This window comes from Dermacentor andersoni, chromosome 1 (genome assembly GCF_023375885.2).
Source record: "Dermacentor andersoni chromosome 1, qqDerAnde1_hic_scaffold, whole genome shotgun sequence".
Taxonomy (NCBI): Eukaryota; Metazoa; Arthropoda; class Arachnida; order Ixodida; family Ixodidae; genus Dermacentor; species Dermacentor andersoni.
Window position 1 is genome coordinate 199,852,721 of NC_092814.1, and position 27,288 is coordinate 199,880,008.

General features: G+C 45.3%; 1 protein-coding gene across 4 annotated transcripts in view; it reads right to left on the minus strand.

Annotated features, from left to right (window-relative positions):
* Nucleotides 1–1,294: 1,294 nt before the first annotated feature.
* The window catches only part of LOC126546883 (uncharacterized), a 77,554-nt gene continuing 51,560 nt past the window's right edge, over nucleotides 1,295–27,288 (minus strand). For all 4 annotated transcript variants that reach the window (XM_050194604.2, XM_050194600.3, XM_050194601.3 and 1 more), the window contains 3 exons: nucleotides 14,708–14,755; nucleotides 10,469–10,662; nucleotides 1,295–4,217 (listed from right to left, as the gene is read on the minus strand). In XM_050194604.2, coding sequence (XP_050050561.1) covers nucleotides 3,986–4,217; nucleotides 10,469–10,662; nucleotides 14,708–14,755 — 474 coding nt within the window. In that variant the 3' untranslated portion in view covers nucleotides 1,295–3,985. The remainder of the gene's footprint in view (nucleotides 4,218–10,468; nucleotides 10,663–14,707; nucleotides 14,756–27,288) is intronic.

Sequence of the window (27,288 nt, forward strand, 5' to 3'; positions counted from 1 at the left end):
TCCGCTGGCCGGCTAATGTCATGACGGTTTGGTCTATGAACTTGTCGATGCTATATATACTGGCAAGTTCACTGGAGTGGAAAGGGAGCGGTAAGAAGCACATTTAAAAAAAAAGCATGGCATATGGTCATGTTTGTGTTATAAATTAATGCATTGGATTAAAAAAAAAAAAAGCAGCGGGAAATCGCACGCTGAGAACACCGATAAACATACAGTGCGACGCAACTCGAGAAATAATACTGAAACGTCCAAGAATTTAGAAAAAAAAAAAGATTGAATCGTCGCGACGGCTTACGACATCGTAGGCGTCGAAGTCTCTACAATGAAATTATTTTTGAACAGGTCTGATAGCGCCCACGCAACATTGGTTGCTTGCATACTGTCAAATGCTCATATTCTGCGACCTAAAGCTCATGGCACGATGCGAAAACGCGTACACGGCGAAAGCGAAACAGTGCGCGGACAAGCATGCAGACGCGCAGTCGGTCGCTGCGAATCTGTGCGATCGCTGCATTGAGGCTTCATTCTATTACGCTCCATTTAGTTATACAAACACTATAAGAACATATTTCACATAGTTTGCTCTCAGCGTTTACCTACCTTTCACGCAAGAAGCCGGTTCGGGAGACTCCATCGCGACGACTGCGCGCAGCGGCGTTCACTGTACGTATTCGGTAAAGAGATAGCGTCTGTAAACGATTCTGTGATTTAAGGTTGCCCAAGATTATTATTTAGACAGTAAAAAAACTTCTCTCGTTTCGAAAGTACTTGCAGAAATGTCTGGGAGAGCTCGCGCGTGGTGTTTTCAGTGAGCGCTGACAGCAAAACCTATGAGGTGCGCGCCGCGTGATCCCTCATACTACGCCAGCGAGGCACTTCCGATAGATGGCGACTCCGTAACTCCTCGCCGCCAATATCAAAGTACATGCACATTTTTTTTTTTTTTGCATTAGATTACCATTGGAATGACACCGCTGCAGCAAAACATTGAGCCCGGAACCTCTTGCACGGCAGCAGAAAGCCACACCTAGTCCCCGTGGCAAGTGAAGTTCAAAAATCAAGCGCTGCTTCTTAGAAGAAAAAAATGAACATTACTAATTCAGTCAATAATACTACGATGTCTTCACATGCCAGCATCCTACCTGCGACTATCTAAGGACATTCTAGGAATGATATCTAGGAAGATTTGAACTAACAGCACTTGTGCATTTCAATGTTAACAAGCTGCTGAACTCTGGCCCAGACCAGTGAATGCACTTTCAATCTGGTTGAGCAACCACTAGAAACTTGGAAACAAGCGATAAAAAAAAAAGTTTATTAATACCAATATATGAGGGAACAGAACAGTTTCTGCAATTACACCGGACTGCATATGAAAGCAAATGGTACATATAATTTAATAACACAAATTTATGTACACAAGTATTGCCACAGATCACCGACAGTGCACTTTCAGCAAAAAAGAATACGTAGCAGTAACCCTATTGCAATTGTGCATTTTAAGAGATTCTGTGACCAGGACATCCTTTGTCCTAGAAAAAGAAAAGTACAAACAATGCATGCATACAAATTCGATAAACCTGTCTTTGATGCCCTGGCTTTTAACATTGGCACAACAGTTTTGACAGACAACATAAGCAGAGGCTGTATTTAAAGCGTTATGTTCTGTCACCATCTCCACGCTGTGCACCTCAAGGTTCAACTCTGTTTTGGCAAACATTAAGAACCAGAACACTCAGTAGAATATGATGTTAGTCACTTGTTCAGTGCACAAAAATTTTTGGTATGCATGATGATCACTCGAGTCTCACTATATAGCAACAGCAGCTAAAGCCTGAATGCAGTTTCCATGCTCTTCATAACTATACACTGCTGCAAAATAGACTTCCATTTGCTTCCATTTGGATGGCTTTCTACATGCACAGTTTTTAGCAGAACAAACTTGTGCGTAAAGATTATATACATTAGTCTACAGCAAATGCATTTCTATGCTATATATAACGACGTAGTCTCCAAAGTGTATGCCTTCTTGAAAGCCTTTTGATATATCACTGGAATGGTCTTGGAACAGACAAGATTCATAAAAGAAAAAAAGCTTTCACCGGTTCTTTTTAACCAAACCTACAGAAAACAACATTGTGACAGAGAGCACACACATATGCATGCATAAATTCACTGTGAAACAAGTACTTGTGACAGGACAAGTGTAGGACTCCTACAGAATTCAACACTGTTAATATTTGGACTGAATTGCTGGCATCTAAAGGTCAAATACCTTTATGGCTGCGCAACATGCACTCCCCTCACAGCAATCGTAGTGCAAGTTAGAATATTCTGAATTGCTATATATTTCTCAATGGCCTAAGAAGTATTTGCTTGGGTAATATGGTAGCCAAGCTCAGGCTAACATGACTTGTTTTAAGCATCAAGGGAGTGCCCATTTACATCACTGCCCAGACTAGCAAGCAACGAAAAAACCGGGCCTTATGCAAGCCTTACCAGCATCTAATGCACACAACTGCGCAAAAACACCCTTGAACGCTAATTATTTCTACCACAGACTCCCCAGTTAATGATAAGAGGTCAAAACATCTGTCACGTGAAAGCAAAACTAAGTGTGCTGCAGTGAAGGCAAATCCTCCAGATTAAAGCTCACTCGGCCTGCCTGGCAGTTTAATTTCAACTTTGGTGAAACGAACTTTTTCATTGCACAAGCTCTAAACACACAGCCAGGAAAAGAAATACAAGTTCATCCCTTGTATTTTCCCTCTCTCATAGTGCAGACTCCCAAGTTTCAGGTTCCGCCAGCTGCGTTAGTTAGAAAGACACTGTATATTTATACTCGGCAAAGGACTCCAGGAGGCATAATGAACAATGGGTCCAGATTACTTTACAGAGAAAGAAGACATACATGCGCAATGCCAGTATACCAGAGCAAGCATGGTAGAGCACGGCACAGATCTGAACACAAGAGGGAAGAACATGGCAAGTGCGCTTGACAAGTGTGCTAATAGATGGTAGTGTGCTAACACCACCCATAAGACAGCACAAAAAGAAAAGTACTTGGCAAAACTGAGCCCATCCCAGCTGTGCCCATGCATGCTTGTGGCTAGTGACAAGAAGAGGGCAGGTAACTACACCAGACAGTTGCCAATTTGTAAATATCACTGGACAACACCTTCATGCAACTTGACGGACAGCAACAAGTGAGGGGACGTCATCAGTTCTGCCAAATTACACTTTTTCCTTTGTCTTTGGGGCCACATTTCTCAATTGCTTTCAGTGGGAGAGGCTGCTTTTAGAGGTCTTCTTTGTGTATTTCAGCTATAGGCAGAAAACCTGCACAATCAAGAAAAGACTACCTTTTCTTGTACGTACAGTTCAGTGAACATTCTTTGGCTGCAATTAGTCCATGTGAACAGCACTAACACTGGACTAAAGGAATGAATATACATTTTTCAGAAAGCTCATAAATAATAATAATAAGAGTTTCAAGAGGGAAACGAATCTAAAAAGCATTCAAGTATAAGAAAGGAAGTGACACATACTTAACACTCACACATGCACTCACACACGCACAGGACCAAAGAACCTCCTATTTAAATTACTAGGCATATTTGCAGCACCAGTATATGCACTGTCCTTGCTAGTCACGATGTCTATTTTTTTTCTTCACAAGCGTTCACCTAGCTGCGCAGGTCGAAGGTCACATCCAAAATGAGCATTGGAAAGGAGGTGTGCAAAGGGACGCTCAAACTGAACAATACTGCATATCTTTAGGCAGTATTTTATGAGGGGTGAACACCACTATGAACACGGACCTACTGGTGGCTACAAGGAGCAGGTGCCTGGAACACCCAACCATTGCGTCCCCCAGAGAGTGGAGTTGCAATTTTGTCAGCAGCAGAGCAATGCAGCCCCTCTAAAAGCAGCTCTCTCACGGATTGGGGGGGAGGCACAGACGGGAAAGAAAGGAGACAAGGGCTCAAATGACAAGTTCCGAGTCAGTGGCTGGCTGCGGTGCCACGAGTGCAGTGGTAAGCATAGCACGATGGTCAGCTGGAAGGTGCCCTCCGGTGCGAGGCACTACGAGGCGGGCACTCGGAGTGGCTGTCACAATGCGCTCAGTGCCGGGACCTGACAGCCGCTTGCCCAAGATGCGAACTGCCGAGTACTTGGCACGCTGGTAGGCTTCCAACACGCTGATGCCCAACAGCCTGCAAGATAACCACCCCATCTCAGTTGAATGGCTTGTGTTGACATGCTACTGAAGGGCCCTCTTCTCCAGCAACATTTCTTTATGCTCTATAGTATCATACCACATTTGCACAAATAAATAGTGCTTGTCTCCTGTAATTTCCAGCCTTGAACTACAAATTGTGCCGCAAGTTTTTTTTTTTCAATGTACCAGGTTTAAGTGTAAAACACCCAATTACTAATGCCTGCCTAACCTCTGCATGTCCACACAGAAGTTAAACATATGCCAACAGATTTTCAGACAACCAACCTTTGGGACATTGCTGGTTACCGAGACATGAGACACTGGCCTCTACTACTTACGTACAGAGACAAGTGAAATTTCAGGCTACCAGATACAAACTGTCCAATAATTTGGAGACAGTCTGCTGCGCAACGTCATGAATATTGCTGCCGCAGCTAATTTAAGTTTTGCCGCTAAGCCAGCTTTTGCTGTACCACGTCACTCAAATTATCCATCTACAATGCTCGAGCATGAGATTGTGCACACGTAGTGGATAGTCGAGCAGCAATTAACTAAAGTAGCTTGGTGGTCTGCAACCCGATCCACTAGTACCACTAGCTTTCCTGTAAGCTAAAAGGATTCAGGGCGAAGCAGCTCACATGTGGCCATAAAGCTTTCAGTTTGCACAGCCAACAACAGAGTCACTCACTATATCACTATATCACAGAATTCACATCACTATATCACAGAATTTATATCACGATGATTCACTTCCAACTTCACTTATCTGACTGCTAAATGGAAAATCATACAACACTGTGGAAAAATACATTAATGGTGCTTCTGGCTGCCTGGATGAATAAAGTTGAATAAAGTTACTGTATTCACTCGCATAATGTAAGCACTCATGTAATGAATGCACCTCCCACTTTTTCAGTAAAAGTGTTTTATTTCTTTTTCTTGCACAATGATCGCACCCCGAACTTGCCGCCACGAAGTAGGAGAAGCACGGTACAATTCGGTGTCTGGTATGGGGTCTGACATGCTGGAATGGCTGCCAGATCCGAGGCGTTTTGCTGTGCCGTGGCGCTATATTGGATGCCTGGCATGCGACAAAATTAGGAGACAATGCACGATTTGGCATCGAATATGGCATCCAATGTGCTGGAATGGCAGCCGAATCCGAGGAGTTTTGCCATGCCATAGTGCCAGATCGGAGGCTTGGCATGCGACAAAATTAGGGGGGACACTGTACAATTTGGTGTCCGATGTGCCGGAACAGCAGGCGATTGGACACCTGACGTCCGGTAGTGCCATAGGCCATCCCCCGTAGCGCCAGATCGGACACCTGGCGTGCGATAGATCGTGCGATAGATCGTGTGATGGTACGGTACAATATGTACGGTGGTATGGCATGCAGCAGCATGGCAAGATGCCTCACATCCGGTTGCCATTCCAGAGCTATGACATATCAAAATGCCTCGGATTCAACTGCCGTTCCAGCGCATTGGATGCCGTATCAGATGCTGAATCATACTGTGCGTCTCCTACATTTCAGAGGGGACTGTGGAAAAAAAAACTGCCCAAAATTTGACCCCACATAATGAACAAAGCCCCCAACTGCCCTACTTACTGGAGATTTTGGCAGTCATTGTCGCAGCCTTAAAAGCAGTCAGACTATTTTTCAGTGCAAAAGAGAACAGCAAACAAATAAATGCATGACCCAGCCAGCATATCAAAAACGCTATTTCTGCGTTAAACCCAACTACAACCTCATTTGTAAATGCACATGAGCTAACTGTCATTTGACAAGTGCCAACATCCTTAGATATGTTCGTAATACACCCATGAGCATTTGAAATTGGCGACTCAAATAGGTAGTTATCTGGGGGTGAGGGAGACATATACAGTAAAACCTCGTTAAACCGTACCCGCTTAAACAGTAGTTTCGTTTTAAAAGTAGTAAAGTCAAATCCCCGACTCAGCGGCCATTGAACATGTGTTTTGTATCTGCATAAACCGTACCAGCTTATTGCGTATGCATCGGTTAAAACGTAGCATTTACACTTTTCGTCGAGCAAACACGGCGGTGTGTCGTCTCCATCGGGCGGCTCGGCAGAACAACAAGCCTCAGAGATCGAAACAACGGCCTCCAAGTACGCACTAAACGGCCTACCGTTTAGTGCGTACTTCTTCCGAGCTCTGGCCAACTACTGTTTAATGAGGTTTCACTGTAATCACTGCAATGAAGCACTTCTAGCTAGGCGGTCGCTTTTGATCACACTGGCACGTAAACTGAAGTAGCTGTGATAGAAATTACCTTTTTTTAGTCTTTCCACACAGCTAGGAGCACCATCGAGTTTTTGTACAAAATCAATTTTCGCTGTTTTCTTGTAATCATTCTTAGGTCAGGCAAATGAACATAAACTGGTTCAAGCTGATCTGAACCAGTCATATTTCACTCTCAAACTTATCTGAACTGAACTGTTTTCACTGAAGTGGAATGAAAATTGGAATGAAAAAAAAAAAGTTTGGTTCAACACTCTGGCCTTGGCTGTATATGCACATGCATATTCCTTGCATATGCAGTGCCGTAAATGATTCACAGATGTTCCTGATGATTATTCTGATGAGCAAAAAGTCTTTGCTGCATTGTCGAAACCATATTCATATGTGCCGAGCGAGAACTGCAGTTGTCTTATTCGTTTGATTGCACATTGGCCCATCGCTCATCGCACACACGAGTGCGAAGCGCCTTGCAACACTTTACATTTTAGCTGTCATGCTAGTTGGAGCACGCAGATTTTGGCTACTGATTTTTGATTGTTAAAGGTGTGCAGATACCTAAATCTCGAGCGACTATTTTTTACTCTTAGGTAATACACAGCATTTAGGGGACCATAATAACGACCAGCACATGCATGAGTGCATCCCCAGTAATGAAGTATCACTCAATTTTTACTGCACAGTTTCTCGTTTCAATATTCCCGCCAGCAGGGGTGAACAACCTTTAAGCGACATAAATTAAGTGTACCCGACGTCACGGAGGTCGTGTGAACCACTAAAGCATTACCCACAGCTAACCGATGTGTCATCTCAATTTCACACGTATGCCCATGTTTGTCAATGCTGGAGCTAGGTGGGAGACGCGCACTCGCACGGCCGGGAGACGAGCACTGCCGGCTGTGCTTTGGCAAACGCAGGCGCACTGAAAATGCATCTCCACCAGCGTCCTTAACGTCACAATATTTTGCCCTTAACAACGATGTTTTTATTATTGCTATTGCGATAAGCCCAGAGAAGAGAGCAGTGTTTAATTTTTACTCTTTAAAATTGAAATAAATTACCCTTTAGCCGTCTGCTGTCAGCCATACTTCATGAAAGCATTCCTCATAAGCATGCAAAGATTATGATATAGACAATTTGTCCTCTAAATTTGGTGTCTACACTCCTATACCATTCTCACTACAGTAGCTCAACATTTGGTAGCAGTGAGACATTGGTTCGAGGTTCACCATAAGGCTACAGGTGAAAATACATGCTGACAACTGGTGCATGGTAAACGATGCATCTAGCTTGCTGCACACATGACGTACCACATGTGGTGGAGATGCTGATCTTGGTTCTATACAGTGGCATGCCATTTGCAGTGTTGAAGGATAAGATTTGATGTTTTACAAAAAAACACAATATGCTGAACGTTTAATATGCAACATGTATTAGCATGCAAAACCATTTTGAAGTGAATACATTGCACGAAATGGCTAGTAATATTTTGGTTTGGTGACAAATGGTATGTTATACACTCAAACCTGGTTATAACAATGTTGAAGGGGAAGCCGAAATTGCTTTGTTATACCCATTATTGCTCTTTACTGCAATATATGCCCAATGAGGTGCATAACTTTAAATGGGCAAAGAAGACGGTCTTGTGGCCAACCAAACTGTTATGCAGCCACGTATGCAACAATATTTTATTAAAACAGAAAAAAAACTTAGGCTTTTGCAACGTGAAACTTTTTGGACCTTGACACAACAGCCTTTACAATAGCTGCCTTCTGTTCCAATGTAGAGTTTCACTCCCACTTTCCGCTTGGCTAGTTCATACTGTCATGAAAACGACAAAACGGTGAAGCAGTCGAAGAGAACAGCTAGAACGCAGACACAACATAACAAGGCATGCCGACTATGCAACTGATCCGCTGTTCTGACATGGCCCCTCTTTGTGAGCGAGGATGTTGAGCACATAGCCAGCCACCCTCCACTTAGCGAATAGCCGAGGAAGGGAAAAAAAAGTTTTTCCTTCCTCCATGCAGTGCATCTCGCCGCAATGGCTTGGCTTGGCAGCTCATGGCCTAAGAGATTGCACCAGCGTTGCTCACCGGTGTATTAAATGCAGAAGTTTCGAACTGCCACATTAAATGAGTGCCAAATCGCACGAAAAGCAATATACTCAGCCCACTTTTCGGAGATAAATCTAGTTCATTGGAATATCCATTGGTAGGACAATTTCATTTCGTTATATCCATTATTTCCTTACCTCAATTCATTATAACGAGGTTTGAGCATTTGTTAGTAGGGAAAGTTAACACTAGATCAATATAGAGAGAGCGAGCGAAACAAAGAGGATGCATGTATTTCTCTAGGGCTTTGAGAGGGCATTTACTGTATATTAATGTGTAATGGCTGTACTTTATCAAAAATTTGGGCACGAATTATATGAGTGCAGCCCACACACAAACAAAAAGTAAATAAATTTGTGCCTGCTTTGAAAAACTGACATGCTTGCCACTGTATGCAAAGACCGTGGGACGCCTTTATTTTAGCTTTGTTTTAGCTGCTGGAACGTAACTGCAGAGCTGGTGCAGCTGGAGTCTAATTCACCGCAAGCGTGAATTACAAGATGAAGTCGTCCTTGGATGTAGGCATTCCCCACTTCCCCCGCACTTTCCTTGTAGCAGCTAGCACTATAGAAGCTGTGCAACATTGTACCGTCTTCATTATCGACCCAGTTTGATCACATTTTAACATTTCTTTTGGCGGAGTACAAATGCCATCATCATTCTAACATGGACCACGTGACCTGGATATAGGTATGTATGACTGTATAACACATAGTCGCAGATCCTGTCACAATCCATGTATCTTTCATTTATGCCCATTCAGTACCTATGCAGAACTCAACAATCGGCATGTCCCATAAATTCGAGTTGAACAGACACAGTAGGAATGATGCCAATGGAGTCGTATGATCGTCGTCCTGCTGCTGTTGTCACAAGCACATATGGTTGCATCACACACACACAACTACTAGACTTAGACAAATGCAATAGTCTACCTGATATTGCTCTGGAGAAACCCAGAAAATTCTGGATAGCCAGCTAGTACCCGCCAAATGCTTCGCTTAATATTGACCCCCGTATTCAGAAATGCATCTTAACTTGAAGTCCACGCTTGACTTGATTTAAATGACGCCTGTCGTGAACGCACCGAAGGAAACGCAATGAGTGTCTTCGGCGCGTTCGCACCAGGCATCATTTATATTAAGTCATGCATGGGCTTCAAGTTAAGACGCATTTCTGAATACAGGGGCGATTCCCACAATACGTGGGGTCTATGAAATTTTTTGTTTTATATTTAGGTCCAACTCAAGGGGTGCAGCTCTTACAAAAGAACATACAGCAGTTTCGTTATAGAACATCCAAAAATTCATTAATTTGGCAGTATTTGGCAACACACCAGTTCACTCAGAGAAGTCCCAAAACTGTCATAAGTAATAAATGACACTGTTGCCATTAATGTCTTTCTTCCTCCTTAGTGCATCTGTGAAATGGGCACATTTGCTTCTTGTAAAAACTTTTTTCTCTTTCTCTTTTAGTTGACCTGTAAACAGCACAGTTGTGTGCTGTTTTATCCTCCTCACAAGCGTAACCTATTTCACAAGTACTAGTATGCCCCTTGAGTGAATGCAGGTGCTAATTACCTCTGATTACTTAATAATTTACTGTGCTCCGGAATAGGGAGTTGAATGTAGAATTTTCAATGCCATTTTACGGCAGGTGACAAACTATCTTTGGTGAGGCTGTGCATGATCATTAAGTCAGAAAGGAGAGATTCCACATGACTGGTAAGACTAAGAAAGAAGACGCTTTTGAGAGCTTGGCTGAAACTTGACTAATGCCACCTAAAAGCAATCAGTCTCTCAATAGCATTTTACCCCACTTTAAATGTGAAGTTGTTTAAGTACAAAGTAAACTATCAACATACCGCAAGCACACATATTCAACCAGCAGGGCGAGGCCCACAGCAAGGGTGCGGATGCCAACATTATCGAAGACCTTGACAACCAGGCAGGCACCTGAGACTGCGCTGCCCATGATGACCAACACAGCAGCCGTCTGCAGCCAGTGAGCCGTTGACAGGCCACTAGGCAGCCAAACCTCTCCACGTTCCAATTCGTACTGTACATATGTGCCACAAACAAGCACTCAGCCACAAAACACACAAACCACAGAAAAACGGCATGACATAAATTACCACATTACACACAGGTACTACCATATTTACTAGGCCAGCCTCAATTCTCTGTCAACTCCAAAATTTGGAAGGCGATTACACAAAAAAGTAAAACTTCCCTCGAATGCAAGCCGAATTAGATAAGGCATTCAACTGTGGCATTCGACTTCAATGGAACATGCATTATGCACTTTATTACTGTTTTCAACACTTGTCAAAAGCTTAGAAGAACTTGTTGGGCGAGTTGGTGCATATTAGCAAACAGTTTTATAACTGCGCAGTGATAAAACTGTTTACTTGTCAAAAGAGTGTGCAAAATTCACTCCTCGTCTTTAACCTGGCCTCTTTACCACCAATTTATTCCCACAGAGCACTGTCCTCGCTAGTGACAAGATGCTATATTCAAACAGAATGGCACATGCCAACTCGTCCGCTACAATCATGGTCTCAGAGAATAGCCTATTATTCGAGTAAATACAGTACTTTAGTTAAATAGTCATCAACAAATAAGCTTCTCTAAAGAAAGATGCTTTCATTAAGCTGGACTCCAGCTCCAAAAGCATCACAAGAAACAAGGACTGAGAAAGCGAGTGAAGCTACAACGTCAAAGGTCATCCCATACAGAAGCAACTAAGCCCCTTTTCCAAAGCAAATACACATTAATTTAGTGCACGTGCTGCAACCACAAATTTTGCCAGCGAGTTTAGAATACATATTTTTTGCACCCTGCAAAAAAAACACACACACACACACAATGCATACATGCATGCATGCATGCATGTTTCTTTATGCCTTCAGGTAGCATGTGTGGGTTTATTGACCAGTTGCCTTCACCCAAAAAGATCACATTCTCGTGACGCCTGCGGCAAAAAGGACGTTCTACATCCGCCGCCAAGGTTTGTGAGTGGTCGCGCTGGCTAACACTCCCAGGGTTCTACTAGGGCACACAAATACCCAAGAAAGTGAATGGGGATACGGCGCCGCTGTAGCTCAATTGGTAGAGCATCGCATGCGAAATGCGAAGCTTGTGAGTTCGGTTCCCACCTGCGGCAAGTTGTTTTTTCATCCACTTTAATTTCCATGAATTTATTGTTTCTTTATTTCATTTATTAAGCACAAGTAATTTCCCCTATGTTGTCCTTGGGGTCAGTGTTTGTTGGCTTCTTATGATATGACTAATAAAAATCAGGCCCCTCGGTTAACCCTCTTTCTTCTCGTTCATATATATATATATATATATATATATATATATATATATATATATATATATATATATATATATATATATATATATATATACGCTGGCCTTACTGTGAGTAAATACGGTACTTTCATTGAACATACTACATGCAAGAACTGTATTCAATACATAAAACCTGAAAGCCAGTTGCATTTCTAGGCCGAATTTACCAGATTCTAATACCCACGTTGTTTTCCAAGAAATATTTTTCAATATAAGCCTGTGTGTTACAATTGCATACGGGACTAAACCCACACTTGCAGCATTGCAAACAACATGTCATCAGAGCCCTCATTGCCACTGTTACAATAAGCTCGCAAAAAGAACACATTACCATGTAGCTTGGCAATGAGGATGTGTGCTTTCATTCAAACTAACTTATTTCACGTGATAATACAGTCGAACCCACTTATAACGATACAGGTTTTAACAATATATTGGTTATAATAATGAAAAGCTACTGCACCATCAACTTTTGTATCCTTTCTATGGAGAAATAACCCCCTTACTACAATGTCCCCAAGCCGCATTATCGGTTATAACGATAACGAGAAGTCTGGCTGCTGGGTGCCCAAGCCAAATGGTAATTGAATGCGAAATCCTTGAAACGAAAAAAGAAAAAGTGAAATGTGAGCTACTGCATGATCGCCCGCCACCCCAACTGCCACCGCGCGCTTCTCTCCATGAGAGGTGCACACCAGCCTCGCGTGCATCTCTGCCGTCGCCCTTCCAATCCTCTGAACCCAAATGGGTTGTGCCCATAGCTCTGTGCTGCGCCACCCTCCGAAACACAAATGCACCACCCTAACAGCGCTGACAATGCTGCCGGCACTGCTCTCAGATTGCTCGCTGGGCCCTCATTTTGCGCAATTAAGCTAACAGATGAAATCGCTCGTGCTTGTCTTTGTTTTTCGCGTCGAAGTCGTTCCTGGCTACGTAGTTTCTCAGCCTCGTTTGACTCGCCGCAGAAACAAAATATGGCTGACCCCCCCAATGATCATCGGAAATGCACGACGTTGCCGGTGAAAAGCGCACTGCTATAGATTTGGAGACTAAGGGCTTCTGACTGATGAGGCAATCGTCGTGAACTTGCTTGCATCAGATAGCGACAGTGACGACCACGACGGCAGCGCTGATGCGGTAAGGCAGGCTGCCTCGGCATTGTCCTCGCGGGAGGTCGGAGGTCCTGTAGATGATTCAGTCCCTCATGGGCTTGTTTTCCCGAGGGACCTTGCGCTTCATTGCGTGGAGTACCTGGATGCCTTGGAGAAAAATGTCGGCAAACTTCGCTTAAACCAAGCAGGGCCAACGGACATGCGGTTTTCTCGTGCAAGCAAGTGGGAAGTATGTGGCTAGATGCTCGTGCCGATCTCGTCTCAGCGTTTGGTCTGGATTTCTCAAGCTGAGTTGCTGCCGCGGCAACCTTCCAGCATTTGTTAAAAGGTGCCTTTTGGGGCCACCAAAACGATGCCTCGGTAAAGCTCGTATGTCACTTTCCGCCCGTGACCCTTGTCTGCAGTTGTTCTAAGAGTGTCATTCTTGAACGCCGACAGCCACGGCTTGTTGTAGGAAGCAGAGTTAAACAGTTAGACGAGTCAACACAATCAGAAGCCGGATGGAGGAAGGTGGTGGGGAGAACTGGCCTCCCCGCCATTATAGTTTTCTTGGAACAGCCATGCCATCTCCCATTTTGATTTCATTTTTTCATATAACCCTGTTATAACAATGGAATTTTCGTGGTACTTGAATATTGTTATAAGTAGGTTCAACTGTAGTAGTGGCAACAAGTGTGCACTGCATGTTTTTGGAGTTCTGAAAACTAGCATGCATTGCTGGACAAACTGGCAAAGTGGTTTGCTGAGGACTGGTATACCATCCTATTCATGATGGTTGCCAAGTTATTCAAGAAATATTACTAAAACACTATGGATAACATGAAAAATGACATGTGGTCCATTGACAGTGTGAATAAATTTCCATTCTGTAACGGTAAATTCTGCATATTTCATTATTTTTCTCACTGTGAAAATCAGGGACATGTTACTTGTTTTTTGTTATAAGCAGTTTGGGTGCACATTAGGTTCTCGAACACACTGGAATCAGGTCAATACAGTAATAGAAGTGGTAGCTAAGGTGATAAACATTGCTTAAAAAATACACATTCTGTATTTTCATCCATACAGCCATGCTTGAGGTTGAAATTTCAGCACAACCTAGCATATTATCACGAAAATGTGCTGCAAGAACCCCTCTCCAAACTTCACTCCAAGACTGACAGCTGAGTGGTTTTGAAATTCTTCTTTCTGTGTGCTACAGTGCTATGTAACACTATTTTTTCGTGTGGCACTGTTTACACTGCCATCAATTGCTAACTGGTCTTTGCTATGCAGCAATATTCAGGAAGAACTACATCTCATGAACTTTAAGTGATGGATAATGCTACAAAGGCTACATTATGCTGCAGTCAGGTGGATGGTAATTTTCCATTGCATGAATTTAGCTCCAACTAATGAATTACAGCACAACTAATTTGATTAACTCTTTTCCTACCGCATCCATTCAGAATAGTTAGACCGCTAACGGTGGTTTCAAATGCTGTTTTCGAGACCTTCCGCGCCGCTCACGGACACACTGCATCATGTGACATGTAGAAGGAGAACTAAACTTTTGTTTGTTAGAGTTCATTCCCGCTTGGCGGAAATCTTTGAAATATCTCCCAAGACATGCACACTACTTCCAATTGTACTCACTTCTTCATTGCAGACTTTGCAACGGTTGCTGTCTGAATTTCCAGCAGACTGTAGAAAGCAGCACAAGGAAAGAATAAAATATGAGTTAGTTCACTTAAACCAAAGCCAGCAGTGGAACAAGGGTCACAAACAACAAAATAAACACAGTCACTTTCACCTGCCTGCACATGAAGTCTAAGGAGAGCTTAACCGCTACTCCTTCCAGTAAACACAGTACTACGTACATTTGCTCTACATAGATTTACCTACATTAGATATATCTATACATTAAAACTTAATTCGAAGTCGTCACAACCACTACCAGTCCTGCCAACCTTGAAAGTCTATAAATGCCAAGGTTTAAGTGAAAATACAGTAGAACGTCGTTATAGTTGAACCTGCATATAGTTATAGTGAATAGAAATGCAATTCCCTAATACACTCCCATAGGCATCCATTTTCTCATTGATGTAGTAAAGACAGGTTTGTGAAAAATTGTGTACATAGAAGAAAAAAAATTAATTTCTTTACTATATCTAAAATTATATGAATGGTGCTACTGAAGAATACGAAAATATTATGTAGCAGAAAGAAGGTACAAAGAGCTATGGCTTTCCGACGACATAAATTATTACACTCACCAAGGCTTCAAAAGATACTTTCAGTAACTGCGACAATTCGTATATGCACTGGCTGCCTTGAATTCTTATTAGAGTGGTCATGCTTTACTATCATGGCACACTTGGTGGCAGCATTTACACGTGTAACAATTTCACTTATAAACAATACTGAAGCACTACAAAGCAGTTCTGTTGGCTTTATTTACTATATGGCCGTACTTCGTGTCAGCTAAATTAAAAAAAAAAAAAAAAAAAAGAAAAGTGTCAACCTCCCTAATATATCATACAGTCAAATCTCATTAATTCGAACACGCTCAATTTAAACTTCCGGTTTATTTGAACTAACGCTGTGGTTCTGTCAAAGTTATGTGTATTCCAATGGGCGAAAATGCCCGGTAATTTGAACATGCAAGCATTTGCGATGGTTAATTCGAACATACCGTGCTCTGACAATGTTCTCAGCGGCACGCCAAATCATGCGGCGGTGCCCCCAACCAACATTGCCCTTCCGCCGCCATAGAGTAAAAGCTTAAGAGAGACCCCTCAACACTGAGCGCGAGAAAAAGCCATGTTACGAAAATTTCACACTCTCTCAAATGGCAAGGTCGCCATTTCTGCGTTGCGCTGTAATGCCCCAGCTGCACTAGCGGCAAAGCACGTGCCGCCAGAGGGATCGGTCCTGGACCGATTTTTTGCAGCTCACCATGGCGGCAAGCAAGCCATGAGCAGAGGAGACTAGTGATGTACGTGCGGGAAACTGGTGTCATGCGGACCCGCCCGACCACTCCATTCGTACTCTTGTCTGGTTCAGCATGGCCGCTTGTTTTGTACCATCATCTGCTCACGTTAGCTCTCTCTTGCACTTGTTTTGGTTAGCTTGGTTTGGTCTCATTTGCGCTTGTTTTTTACAATGACGAGTCTAAACTGAGACGTCCTAGTGAAAAAATTGTTGGAGACAGTGTGCCATACCGGATTCTGTATGACAAGACAGACCCTGAATACAAGGGCATGAAGGTGGCACCCAGCACCTCATTCTTATTGTCTTTTCAACGTGGCCATGCCGCAATAGAAGGGAGAGCACCACCATGATTACGATCAGTGGAAATGATTTCGTCATCTTCATAAGACATGATGCATTAAGACCACAGGGCGAAGAACGTAAACGCAGCGCCGATCTGTCAGCAGATGAAGGAAGAAGCATGGGAGCATGCAGAGGGGAGCAGCGGCGAAGGCCCAGTCCAGCCTTGGCAACTCCGCTGCTTCGGTGGCAGTCTTAAGCCCCAACCAGATGTACACATTGTAACGAGTCCGCACACGACGCGCTCACTCGACGTCTCATCGTGCTCAATGGAGGAAGAGGGTGCACACCCAAACGATGCACGAGTAGCGTTACAATGTGTATGTCTGGTGGGAGCATTAGGTGGCAGAGGTAATTAGCGCCATCCATCAAGCTGATAGGAGAGCAAATCCGCTTCTCTCCTACCCTTCCTAGCAACTACGCTCTCCTCGCCCTCCCACTCAACTCCCTGGTAACTGCCTCACCTTCGATGGTCAGCGCGCATGCCTGCTTCGGCGCCGGCGCCAGATTGCTCGTTGAAGTTTCGTTTTCTGCTGTTATCAGAAAGCGAGCATTGGGCGGCGTAGGCAGTTTCGTGGTCCTTGCTCACTGTGCGATTGTGTGCTGCGATATTTCATGACTCATACCGTTCGTGCATCATGCTCTGGAGTACAAATACTTCAAGAACAAGTCTTTCTTTTAGTTCGAACAAATTTTTAGGCCCCTTTGAGTTCGAATTATCGAGATTCAACTGTAATATAATAAGTTGAAAGATATTGCACATTTCTTTATTTCATATACCATTTATATCCAACTCTCCGAGACACCCTTTACTGCCCACCATTTCAGCCCGGAATGACCACATGTTCAAAGTTGGCGTGCCTTCAGCTGTACCAACTGATATGCCGATTCCTTTATCTTGATATCTGGCACTGACCGAAACCACCCGCCTGTGTTTCTGTTGCTCTGATCACTGATGTCACCTCCTTCAAGACAGTCATCGATAACGAATATTGCGACTGTACTCTGTCGTAGTTGCTTGTTTTCTTTTTCTTTTTATTTTTCCACTCCTCTCTGTAATGCTCTGGCTTTGAAGGTAAATAAATAAACAAAATAAATAAACTATAGCAGCCCCTCTTTCCTTTGGTCTGCATCTTGTGCAGTAACAACTGCTTCGTGCAGCCTTTGGTACCACAAACTGCCTCTTTGAAGCTGCCCAGTGCTTATTTACAAGCTTCAGTGTTGTATTTGCCAGTGAACTGTTCAACATGTCAAAGAGGAAGGTTCCGTCTCTTCTCAACAACCAAAGCAGCCTTATGAAGCCCACGCCCAGATGATGAAATGCATGGGCAAAACCATAGATGTGAAATCTCTGTTTCAATAAAGAATGTATATTTGCTTGAACAGATATTTGAACAGAATCAACCAACTATGCTTATAACATTCTTATCCTAGTTACAGAAAGTCAAAATGGTGAGCTACGGCTATACCAAAGGTACTCGTACAGTTCTTTCTTTTTTTGTAATTTTTTCCTGTCCCGACGAATTCACTGTAATGAAGTTCTGCTGTATACTGAAATTTAGTGAAAGATACAATGTGCTTTACTGTTACTCGAAATGTCTGTCTTTATTCGAAACAGTACCAACTTCGATTCATAATCAACTTTGGGAAAAGACACTGCTCTGTAATTGTGGGCCCCATAGCAACAAGGTAATCACAGTGGCAGCAATGAGCCACAAAAAAACAAATTATTGCGAAAAGCCAAGTGGGGTAACAGCTTATAGTGAATAGTTATCTATGGTAGGTACACCTGTGAGCAGAGTACATGGGAGGTACACCTACGACATATACAGGCCAGGGATAGTGCAGTAAAGCTGATTTTCTCCTCTGCCTCTGAATGCAACTTGAAATTGAGGACTGCAGTCCAAAGATGGCATTGTGAACTTTCCAGTATACTCGTCAATTTCAGTTAATGCATGTTACTTTCCTTAAGAGGAAATTCATTTTTTTCGTTGACCCTATGGTCTGCATACTTTTGCTCACAGGTGTACATAGTGGTAGCTACTTATGTTAAAGTACCCACCATGGTGGCTTAGGGGCTATGGTGTTGCACTGCTAAGCATGAGGTTGCGGCATCAAATCCAGGTCATGGTGGCCTCATTTCAATGAGGGAGAAATGCAAAAACACTCGTACGCCGTGCATTGGGTGCACATTAAAAGATCTCCAGGTGGCCAAAATTCCCACTACGGTGTGCCTCATAATCATAATGTGGTTTTGGCACATAAAATCTGAAAATTTATTATTTTCTTTTTACCTATGTGAAAGTAGGTAATGCTATTAAACTCTGAAAGGACACAAGAGATGCTATTCTGCTGAACTGCTAACAGGATGTGTTCCCAAGCATTCCCATCGCCAAGTTGCTTGAAATAGTGCGAAAACAATGGTTCCAGAGGGGCACTGCAGAGGGGCACTGCAGCCCCCTCATGCTATGTTGGAAGTACATGTACCTCTGTGCACGTACAAACAAGCATCGCCCTGCTTATTATGATGCCCGAGCAGCAAACCATGAATTTTTGCTGGCAGCATCCTCTAAACAATTGAACAAAATGAAGCACTAAAACTGAACAGCAAAGTGATACCTGCACATTATGCATGTGGGAAATTGTGTCCCACTTCTAATGATCCGAGTTCCCACTTTGTACTTGCAAAAGAACAGACTGATTGATCAGAGTTAACGTCCCAAAGCAACACAGGGGGCTATGAGAGACACCAAAGTGGAGGGCTTCACATTAATTTTGACCACCTGGGGTTCTTAAACGTGTGCCCAAAGCGCAGTACAAATGAGTTTTCTTTTTTTTTTTTTCTGTGCCCGCTGAAATGTGGCAGTAGCAGCCAGGAATCAAACCCATGACCTTGTGCTCAGCAGCAAGAAAACAGAAGTTGGAGTTGGCCATTTCTATCATGCAAGAAGTTTAATGTAAACATTTGACAACAGACTGACAGAGTGGGAGCAATAAACCCGGATAAAGGCTCTGGCTTGTGGCTCAAGGTCACTTGAAGGCCACCAACAACGGGAGCTAAAAGCATTTTATGCTTTAAAAAAATAACAGAATGCGTGCCACTGCAAAGTGCTTGTCAAAACAACTACACCTCTGGAATATCTCTGGAACAGCGAAACTGAGTGCCGTCATCTTGATTTTGTCAGAAAGCACATTTCTCCGTCTTGAAATTTGCTACTTCAGCTACCTCCTCCACACAGAAAGAAGCACACAAAAAGCAAATGACTGAAGGTCATTCCAAAGTGATTGATTGGCTGCGCCCGCCACACGACTTCAGCATGCTTTGCCATGGGTCCGGCGCTCGGTCCGTAGGGGCTTTGTCTGCGCTTTGCACCTCGCAACCTCTCACCATCTCAACAACTGTAATCTCAACGAGTGTCACAACATGTGCTACACGGACCTGGCAGAAGCACGGACGATCATTGTGTCTGTGAATGTCTTAAACCTGTGGCTAAACTTACTGAACATCAGTGACGTAGAATTTGCAACCAAGCTTCACACACAAAATCCTCGGACCCACAGCTAAGCCTTTCAAGCATCAGCGCTTTGGAAGCACATAGAGCACGCAATGCTTGGCCATGTGGCTAAGCATTTCACGCGTCAGTGTCTCTGACTCGGTGATCAAGCACAACGCACGCCAACTCCTTGGACCCATGGCTAAGCATTTTGTGCATTGGCGCCTCCGACTGCACAACTAATCACACTGCGTGCTAACTCCTCGGACCCACGGCTACGCATTTCCCTCATCAGCACCTCGGACTCGTGACCAAGCACACTGCATGCTGCCTCTTTTATCATACTGTCCCAATATCTCGTAACATTATCTATCATACCACCCCTCAATAAAGAGAACCTCATCATGAGCTCTGCTCACTAGGCCCACTTTAGCTGGCGCAGATACCAGGCGCAGACATCAGGCTGCAGAAGTGAGGCACCACACAAAAGTACAGAGAGAGAGAGAGAGAGAGAGAGGGGAAGGCAGGGAGGTTAACCAGATGGGAAGATCCGGTTTGCTACCCTATACTGGGGAGAGAGGGAAGTGGGAGGTAAAGTGATAGCAAAGTAGAGATAAAGAAAGAAAGGAGCATAGACATACAATCACAGTCTATCACTGTCACTGCATACCGTCACCGCACAGCACTGTACCACTTGCAGCACTACAGTCTAGCCCGGTTATAACGAAGTCGGTGGGAATTGGAAATCACTTCGCTATATCCGCTATTTCGTAATATGTGGACTATAAAAAAAAAATGCAAACATGGGCATACTGATTTATTGCCGCTGAAAGAAAGTGGTTTAGCGTCCCCTGAACACGTTTCGCGAGTGCGGACTTCAGGATTGCGGCTTCCATACCATCCAACTGCGAACCAAAGATCTGGTCGAATTCCGGACTCCGGAGGTACATCCGTAGCGTGTCAACAGCTGCGATGGCCGCTGAGGAGGTGACCGGCTTAGGGGCACAACTAGCATCATCGCATTCGCTGTCGGAGGCGCTGTCCGCCAAGGTCTCTTCCATGACACTCCCAGCAACTTCTTCAGTCGTGAAGTCCTCGGTGGCAACAAGGTCTTCGTCGGCGAAAACGAAGACCATGTGGCTTAGACCTGCAGGCACAAGGTTCAAGTCGCTAGCGAAATCCCAAAGCTGCTCCAAGCAGGCCATCGCGGCGGCAACATCAGCGGTTGCAGCGACGTCAATCGCGGTAGCTTCGTCCCCAGCAGGCGCCGCCTCCGTGCTGCTGCTTCGGGAGAAGCCGGCTTTCTCGAAGCACTGGGCAATGGTCAGGTGATTCACATCCCTCCAGGCTTCGCTTGCGAAGAAAATCGCCTTTACCAAAGACACCTTCATGCCGGCCACGTTGTCGGCAGTGTGAACATCAATCAGGAGGCGCTCAATCACTCGGCGCCGGTAGTGGACCTTAAAGTTGGCAATAACCCCCTGGTCCATGGGCTGCAGCTTGGCGGTAGTGTTTGGAGGCAGGAACAAAACCTCTACAGCGCTCAAGTGTGCGTTGACGTGATGCGCGCTGCAGTTGTCAAGCAACATCAGCACCTTGCGCTTCTTTCGGACCATCTTCTTGTCGAAGTTGGCGAGCCACTTGCCAAAAATGTCTCGCGTCATCCATGCCTTCTTATTGTTCACATATGTCACTGGCATAGACAGCACCTTGGCAAAACCGCGTGGTTTCTTGGCCTTTCCAATGACCAACAGGTCTCGCTTGTCCGAACCATCCATGTTCGCGCAGATTAGCACGGTGACAGGGTTTTTGCTGTCTTTTCCTCCCACGCACTTGTCTGTCTTGGCCACGAGAGTGTTCGATGGCAGCAGTTGGAAAAATAGTCCAGTTTCATCTGCATTGTAGATGTCCTTGTCGAAATACACAAGGATACGATCGCGGTGCTTGGCCATCCACTGCTGGAGCGATCCCTGGTTAACGGACGCGGCCTCCCTACGATGTTTTTACATGTGATGTTGTGCCTGTCCTTGAATCTCTGGAGCCACCCATTTCCTGGCTGGTAGTCTTCGTGGCCGAGGGCGAAGCCCAAGTCCTTGGCCTTCGCCAGAATGATGGGTCCACTGAGCGGGATGTTCTTCGATCGCGCGTCCACGAACCACTTGTAAAGCGCGGCTTCTACGTTGCCGTAAGTGGCACATCGGATCCTCTTTCGGTCCCTGTTGCCAACGTCGGCGTCGAGAACGGCGTCGATCTTGCTACCATTCTTGATTATTGTTGAAAGCGTGGACTGTGCAATGTCAAACTTCCATGCGATAGCACTCTTCTTGACGTTTCGACGCACTTCGTCTAAAATGGCGCGCTTCGTCTTCAAAGACAGCACCTTTCTCTTCCCCGTCGAAGTGCTGGGGCTCGCGAGGCTCGACATTGCAGAGAAATGAAGTCAGTTCCGAGAAAGGGGACAGCTAAGTAGGTCCGCTGCCGGCGAAGCGGTCACGAAATATAAAAAGAAGCGGAACAAGACAGAAAACCGTGATGGCATCAATGCGGGCGTCAATGCGGGCAGAAAATAAGTGACAATGGCGTAACGCACGATCTCAGTAGCGTTCGCCGTGCTCCCAACCTGGAACAGTGTGACACTGCGCTCAGTTGTCCGTTCACCAGCTAGATCAAGTCGAATAACTCTGTCTTAATAAACAGCACACAACGATCCGCGAAAACAATGAAAATGAGCCGCACTTCCAACATGCACAATGCTGCCGTGCTTTCTTCCTGCCTTGCGCACCGCGGCACCGACATAAAACAAAGCGCGCGCTGCCACACCTCCTGCAGACTACAGTCCAGCCGTGGCACCGACTGCGCGGGAGAAATAGAGAACCGCGATTGGCCAAGACAGCCGCTCTCCGCGATGTCATCAAAAAAAAAAAAAAAGAAAAAAAAAAAAAAAAAAACAAGTCTTTTCTTTTTTACACTTTTCCCCTGCGTGGCGTGCTCTACCGCTCTACGCCGTGATGCCGTTCAAGGACGGCACAACACGAGACCGGCGTGCCATGCGATGCAGTGAAGCAACTTTTCGCTCTGCGGGAGAGCAGACGACGCCACGAAAGGACGCCGTCAGCCGAATTTTGCTCTTATTTTCGCGGAAAAAATCGTCTCAAGGACGCAAAAATGTGTTGATTGACAGATTATTTTTCGGTTGGTATTAAATCTCTTCGTTATATCCGCTGATGCGCTCTTATTTACTTTGTTAAAACCGGACCCAAAATGTATTGAAAATGCGAAAATGGGAATGGGAAATTGAAATCCCTTCGTTATAACCGCTCTTTCGCTATAAGTTGCTTCGTTATAACCGGGCTAGACTGTATAAACATCTGTTCAGGCTACAGTTGCTTGTCCAATTCTGTTGCCCTTAAAAACTGCAACAATTCCTTCGTCGTCATCAGCTGCGATGGCTTGTGATGTCGGCATTCTAAAATAATTTCCTCTGTCAGAGGTCCTTGGTCAAAACGTGTTATCGCGATTGCGAGCGATAGTCTCTGTAAATTGTAGCGAGGACAGTCACAGAGAAGGTGTTGAGTCTACTCGCTACCACAGTCATCACACGAGGCGTCGTCGGCCCATCTGATCCGGAATGCAAAGGACTTAGTGAAAGCCACCCCTAGCCATATTCGACAAAGCAGGGTAGCTTCGTGACGGCAGCATGCAGCTGGAATGCAAAGGCATAGAGATGAGTCTAGCTTGTGCAGCCGGTTGTTTTGAAAACTTCCTGCGTTCCGCAAGGAGAACGTGATATCATGGGTGAGCATTAGAAATTTGCTAGCAGCATCTGTCCTTGATAACGGTATTGGCTACTCTTCGTCACCTTGAAGAGCCGATCAAGCAGTGTAATTGGAGTGTTCGTTCCCTATGACGCCACAGTGACTTGGAAGCCACTGAAAAGTCACGTGGTGTCCTTTCTCAGTCAAGGTATGGATTAGTTCTCTAATCTCAAATACCAGTTGTTTTTGTGGTCCACGCCGCAGGGCTGATAGCAAAGACTGCAGTGCTGCCTTCGAGTGGCTGAATAGTGTTCATCTTCGAGGTTGTTCTTGGCTGACAAGACGAAGTGCAGAGCAAAGAGCTGCAAGTTCTGCAGCCATCGGTGTCGTTGGGTGACACGTCTTGAAACTGATGGTGGTGGCTTTCACTGGGAAAACCACGGCTCCAGAGAAACACTGGAGAGTTGCCGATCCATCAGTATAATTATGTACGTGGTCGGCGTACCTCTCGTGCAAAAGGAGCAGAGTTAGTTGTTTAAGAGCAGGTGATGTCAAAAGCACAAGCTGGAAAAGCACCTGGCAGCTGCACTGCTGCCTATCAGTGGCTCTCTGATTCCTAAGCTCAACACGCAATGTCAAGGGAAGATGACTCTGAAGGCTGCCGAGAGCTTTCGTTCAGTGATATGGTCGTTTCTACCAAAAGAAAAAAATGCATCACTGATTGCACTGGAGACTACTATGAATGAGGCAGTCTGCAAGAACAACACTCAAACTATATTTGTGTCCACATGGAGTGCTGCGCCTCACTTGGTTTGAAACCCAGGCACCATGCTCTTTGTAGAGCAGCAGTAAAGAATGCCACATTAAAAAAAAAAGGAGGAAAGAAAAGAAAGGAAAAATAAAAATAAAGGTGGGGAACGAAGACACACCAGAGCAGAGGCCGCATGTTCAAGAATCTCTGCATCACGAGACACACCAAAAACTACATTTGATGCCCTTAGTGAACTGAAAAGAAGGCGTAACTTTGAGAGCCATTTTCTTAAAACTGTCTTTTTGACTTTGTGCTCCGTTTTCGAAGCCAATTTCTTTTTTATGGCCTATTTTGACACTGCCCTTTTTTTTTTTTTTTTGTCACATTCCTTGGTCTACAGTGCAGGGTTTCTCGCTTTCATAGCTTGCATTTTTCTAAATTTATGATGTGGCTATTCGTTCACGTCAAAAGTGTGCCTAAGGCAAGGGTAATGTAAAAAATTACCACCCAAACATTTCGTGTTGCAAAAAAAGAAAGAAAAAAGGAAAAAACAAAACAATGTCGTGCCCTTCAGCACACATTTAGCTATGCAGTCAATATTCAAGGAGTCTTCCATTGCAATTTTTAAGCTCCCCAGGCCTTCCAGGAAGTGCAAGGGTGAAAAATTCTGCTGAATAAAATGTTCTCACGATATCCCTCAAAAACTTTTATGGAATCCTCAGGGATGTTATAGGGGCACGAAATGCATCCGCTATAGACGGACGCGCACAGAGAGAACGAACTTTGAGTGCAACCGGTGAGCAGCCGAGCGGCGATGAAACTGAGCCTTTATAGTATGTGCCTTCCACGCACCGAGGAGGCCGGCGCTGCAAACATAAACATCCGCTCGTTGTGCAGACGTTCACGGTGGCGGCTGTGTGGAAGCGGGTACCAGTTGGGGGTGGTGCGAGCATTCAATGCACGATAGTCTCCACAGGGGTGCCAATCTCCGGGGTCACGCTTGGGCACCATGTACAGGGCAGATGACCAGCTGCTTGACGATGGGCGGATTATGCCTAACTGCAGCATTTGGTCAAATTCTCTGCGAGCTGTGGCAAGACGGACTCCAACAAGACGTCGTGGCTTGCAGGATGCTGGAGGTTCCGTGGTGATGATGAGGTGCGTCACAATGTGTTGCACCGGAAGTTATAGGTTGCTAGGTTTGGTAAATTCAGGAAATTCACTGAGAATAGAGGCAAATTCTGATGATGGCGAATGCGGAGCTGCTTGCGTAGAGGCGGACAGCGGTACGAGGATACCTTGCACGGAGAGGTTGGTCGTACAGTCCACAAGTTGACGGGAGCGGAGATTCATGTTCAAACCAAAGTGGGTAAGAAAGTCCGCACCTAGTATGGTGAAGCGCACGTCGGCGAGGATGAAAATCCACCGAAATATGCGATGCAGGCCCAGGTAAATAGTGAGGGAGCGTTGGCCATATGTTGCGATTGTGGACGTATTCACAGCTTCAAGAAGCGCAGTCCTCGGACAACGGTGTCGGTCGAGGCGGGAGGCAAGAATGACGCTCACCTCTGCACCAGTGTCCACAAGAAAGCGATGGCCTGAGATCCTATCTGTGACGTAAAATAGGCGGCTTCGCGTAGCGGTTGAGTCACACACCGTCATTAGTGACTAGCTTCCATGTTTCCCTGCCAGCGACAAGGCTGTCGACATTTGGCAGCGCTGGTGCCAAACCTGGTGTGGTACCAGCAGAAGCCATTGGAAGTGTGTCTTGGGTGGGAACGCGAACGTGAGCCACTCCTAGTCAGTGGAGAGCGACGAGGTGTGTCCATCTGCACTGCTGCCATGGTATCTATCAGCCGGTCAATTTTCTCCTCGAGGCAAGATTGCCGGGCCTCGAGGTTTGATGTGACAGTGGTCGAGGACACCGCGGAGCTTGCACCGGAGTAGTCATTGACGTAGTCCGCAAGCTCTCCCGTTTGTCAAGAGGCATATCATCCGCAGTTGCCAAAACCACGACAAGTGTCTGAGGCAAGTGTTGCAGAAATAGCTCACGCAATAGTGGACTCTCGGAGTCTTGGGTACGGTCATCAAGTAGCTGTCGCATCCAATGTAATAGCTGCGACGGTCGGTGATCGCCAAGTTCTGCGTTAAGGAGTTGCTGCAAGCGGCTTCTCTCGGACACGGTGTTGCATGTAAGCACTACGGCCTTGAAATGGTCGTAGGGTGCGATCAGATGCGGGGCTCTCATGACGGGGCTCTCATGACGGGGCTCTCATGACGGGGCTCTCATGACGGGGCTCTCATGACTGGGCTCTCATGATGCGGAACTCGTCAGCTACCTCGGAGGAAAGTGCCGAGATGATGTGCAGGTACATCACACGTTGCGATGTGATGCGCCGCAGATCGAAGAGGGCTTCTACTTGCGTGAACCACACGGCGGGATTCTTCGGCCAAAATGGCGGCAGCCGCAGCTGGGCATTGGAAATGGCCTCCATGGCACCACTGGGGGCAGGGATGTCGGCTGTCACTGTTGACTGGGGCTTAGGAGCTGGGGCATCGCTGCTGGACGCTGTAGTGTTCGTTTCGCCTTCCATCGCATGTACTTGCTACGTCCGGGTCACCAAGAAATGCATGCACTATAGACAGACGCGCGCAGAAAGAAGAAAATGAACTTTGAGCGCAACCGGTGGGCAGCCGAGCGATGGTGAAACTGAGCCTAGGACTGAAACATGCCTTCCACGACGAGGAGGCCGGCGCTGCAAACATAAACATCCGCTCGTTGTGCAGACGTTCACGGTGGCGGCGCAGGAATCGGATCCTCTACAGATTTATTCTGCATATCTGAGTCAATTTTCATGAACATCCATTAAGGAATAAGAAAACAAGTTCTCAAAGCCATGTCCC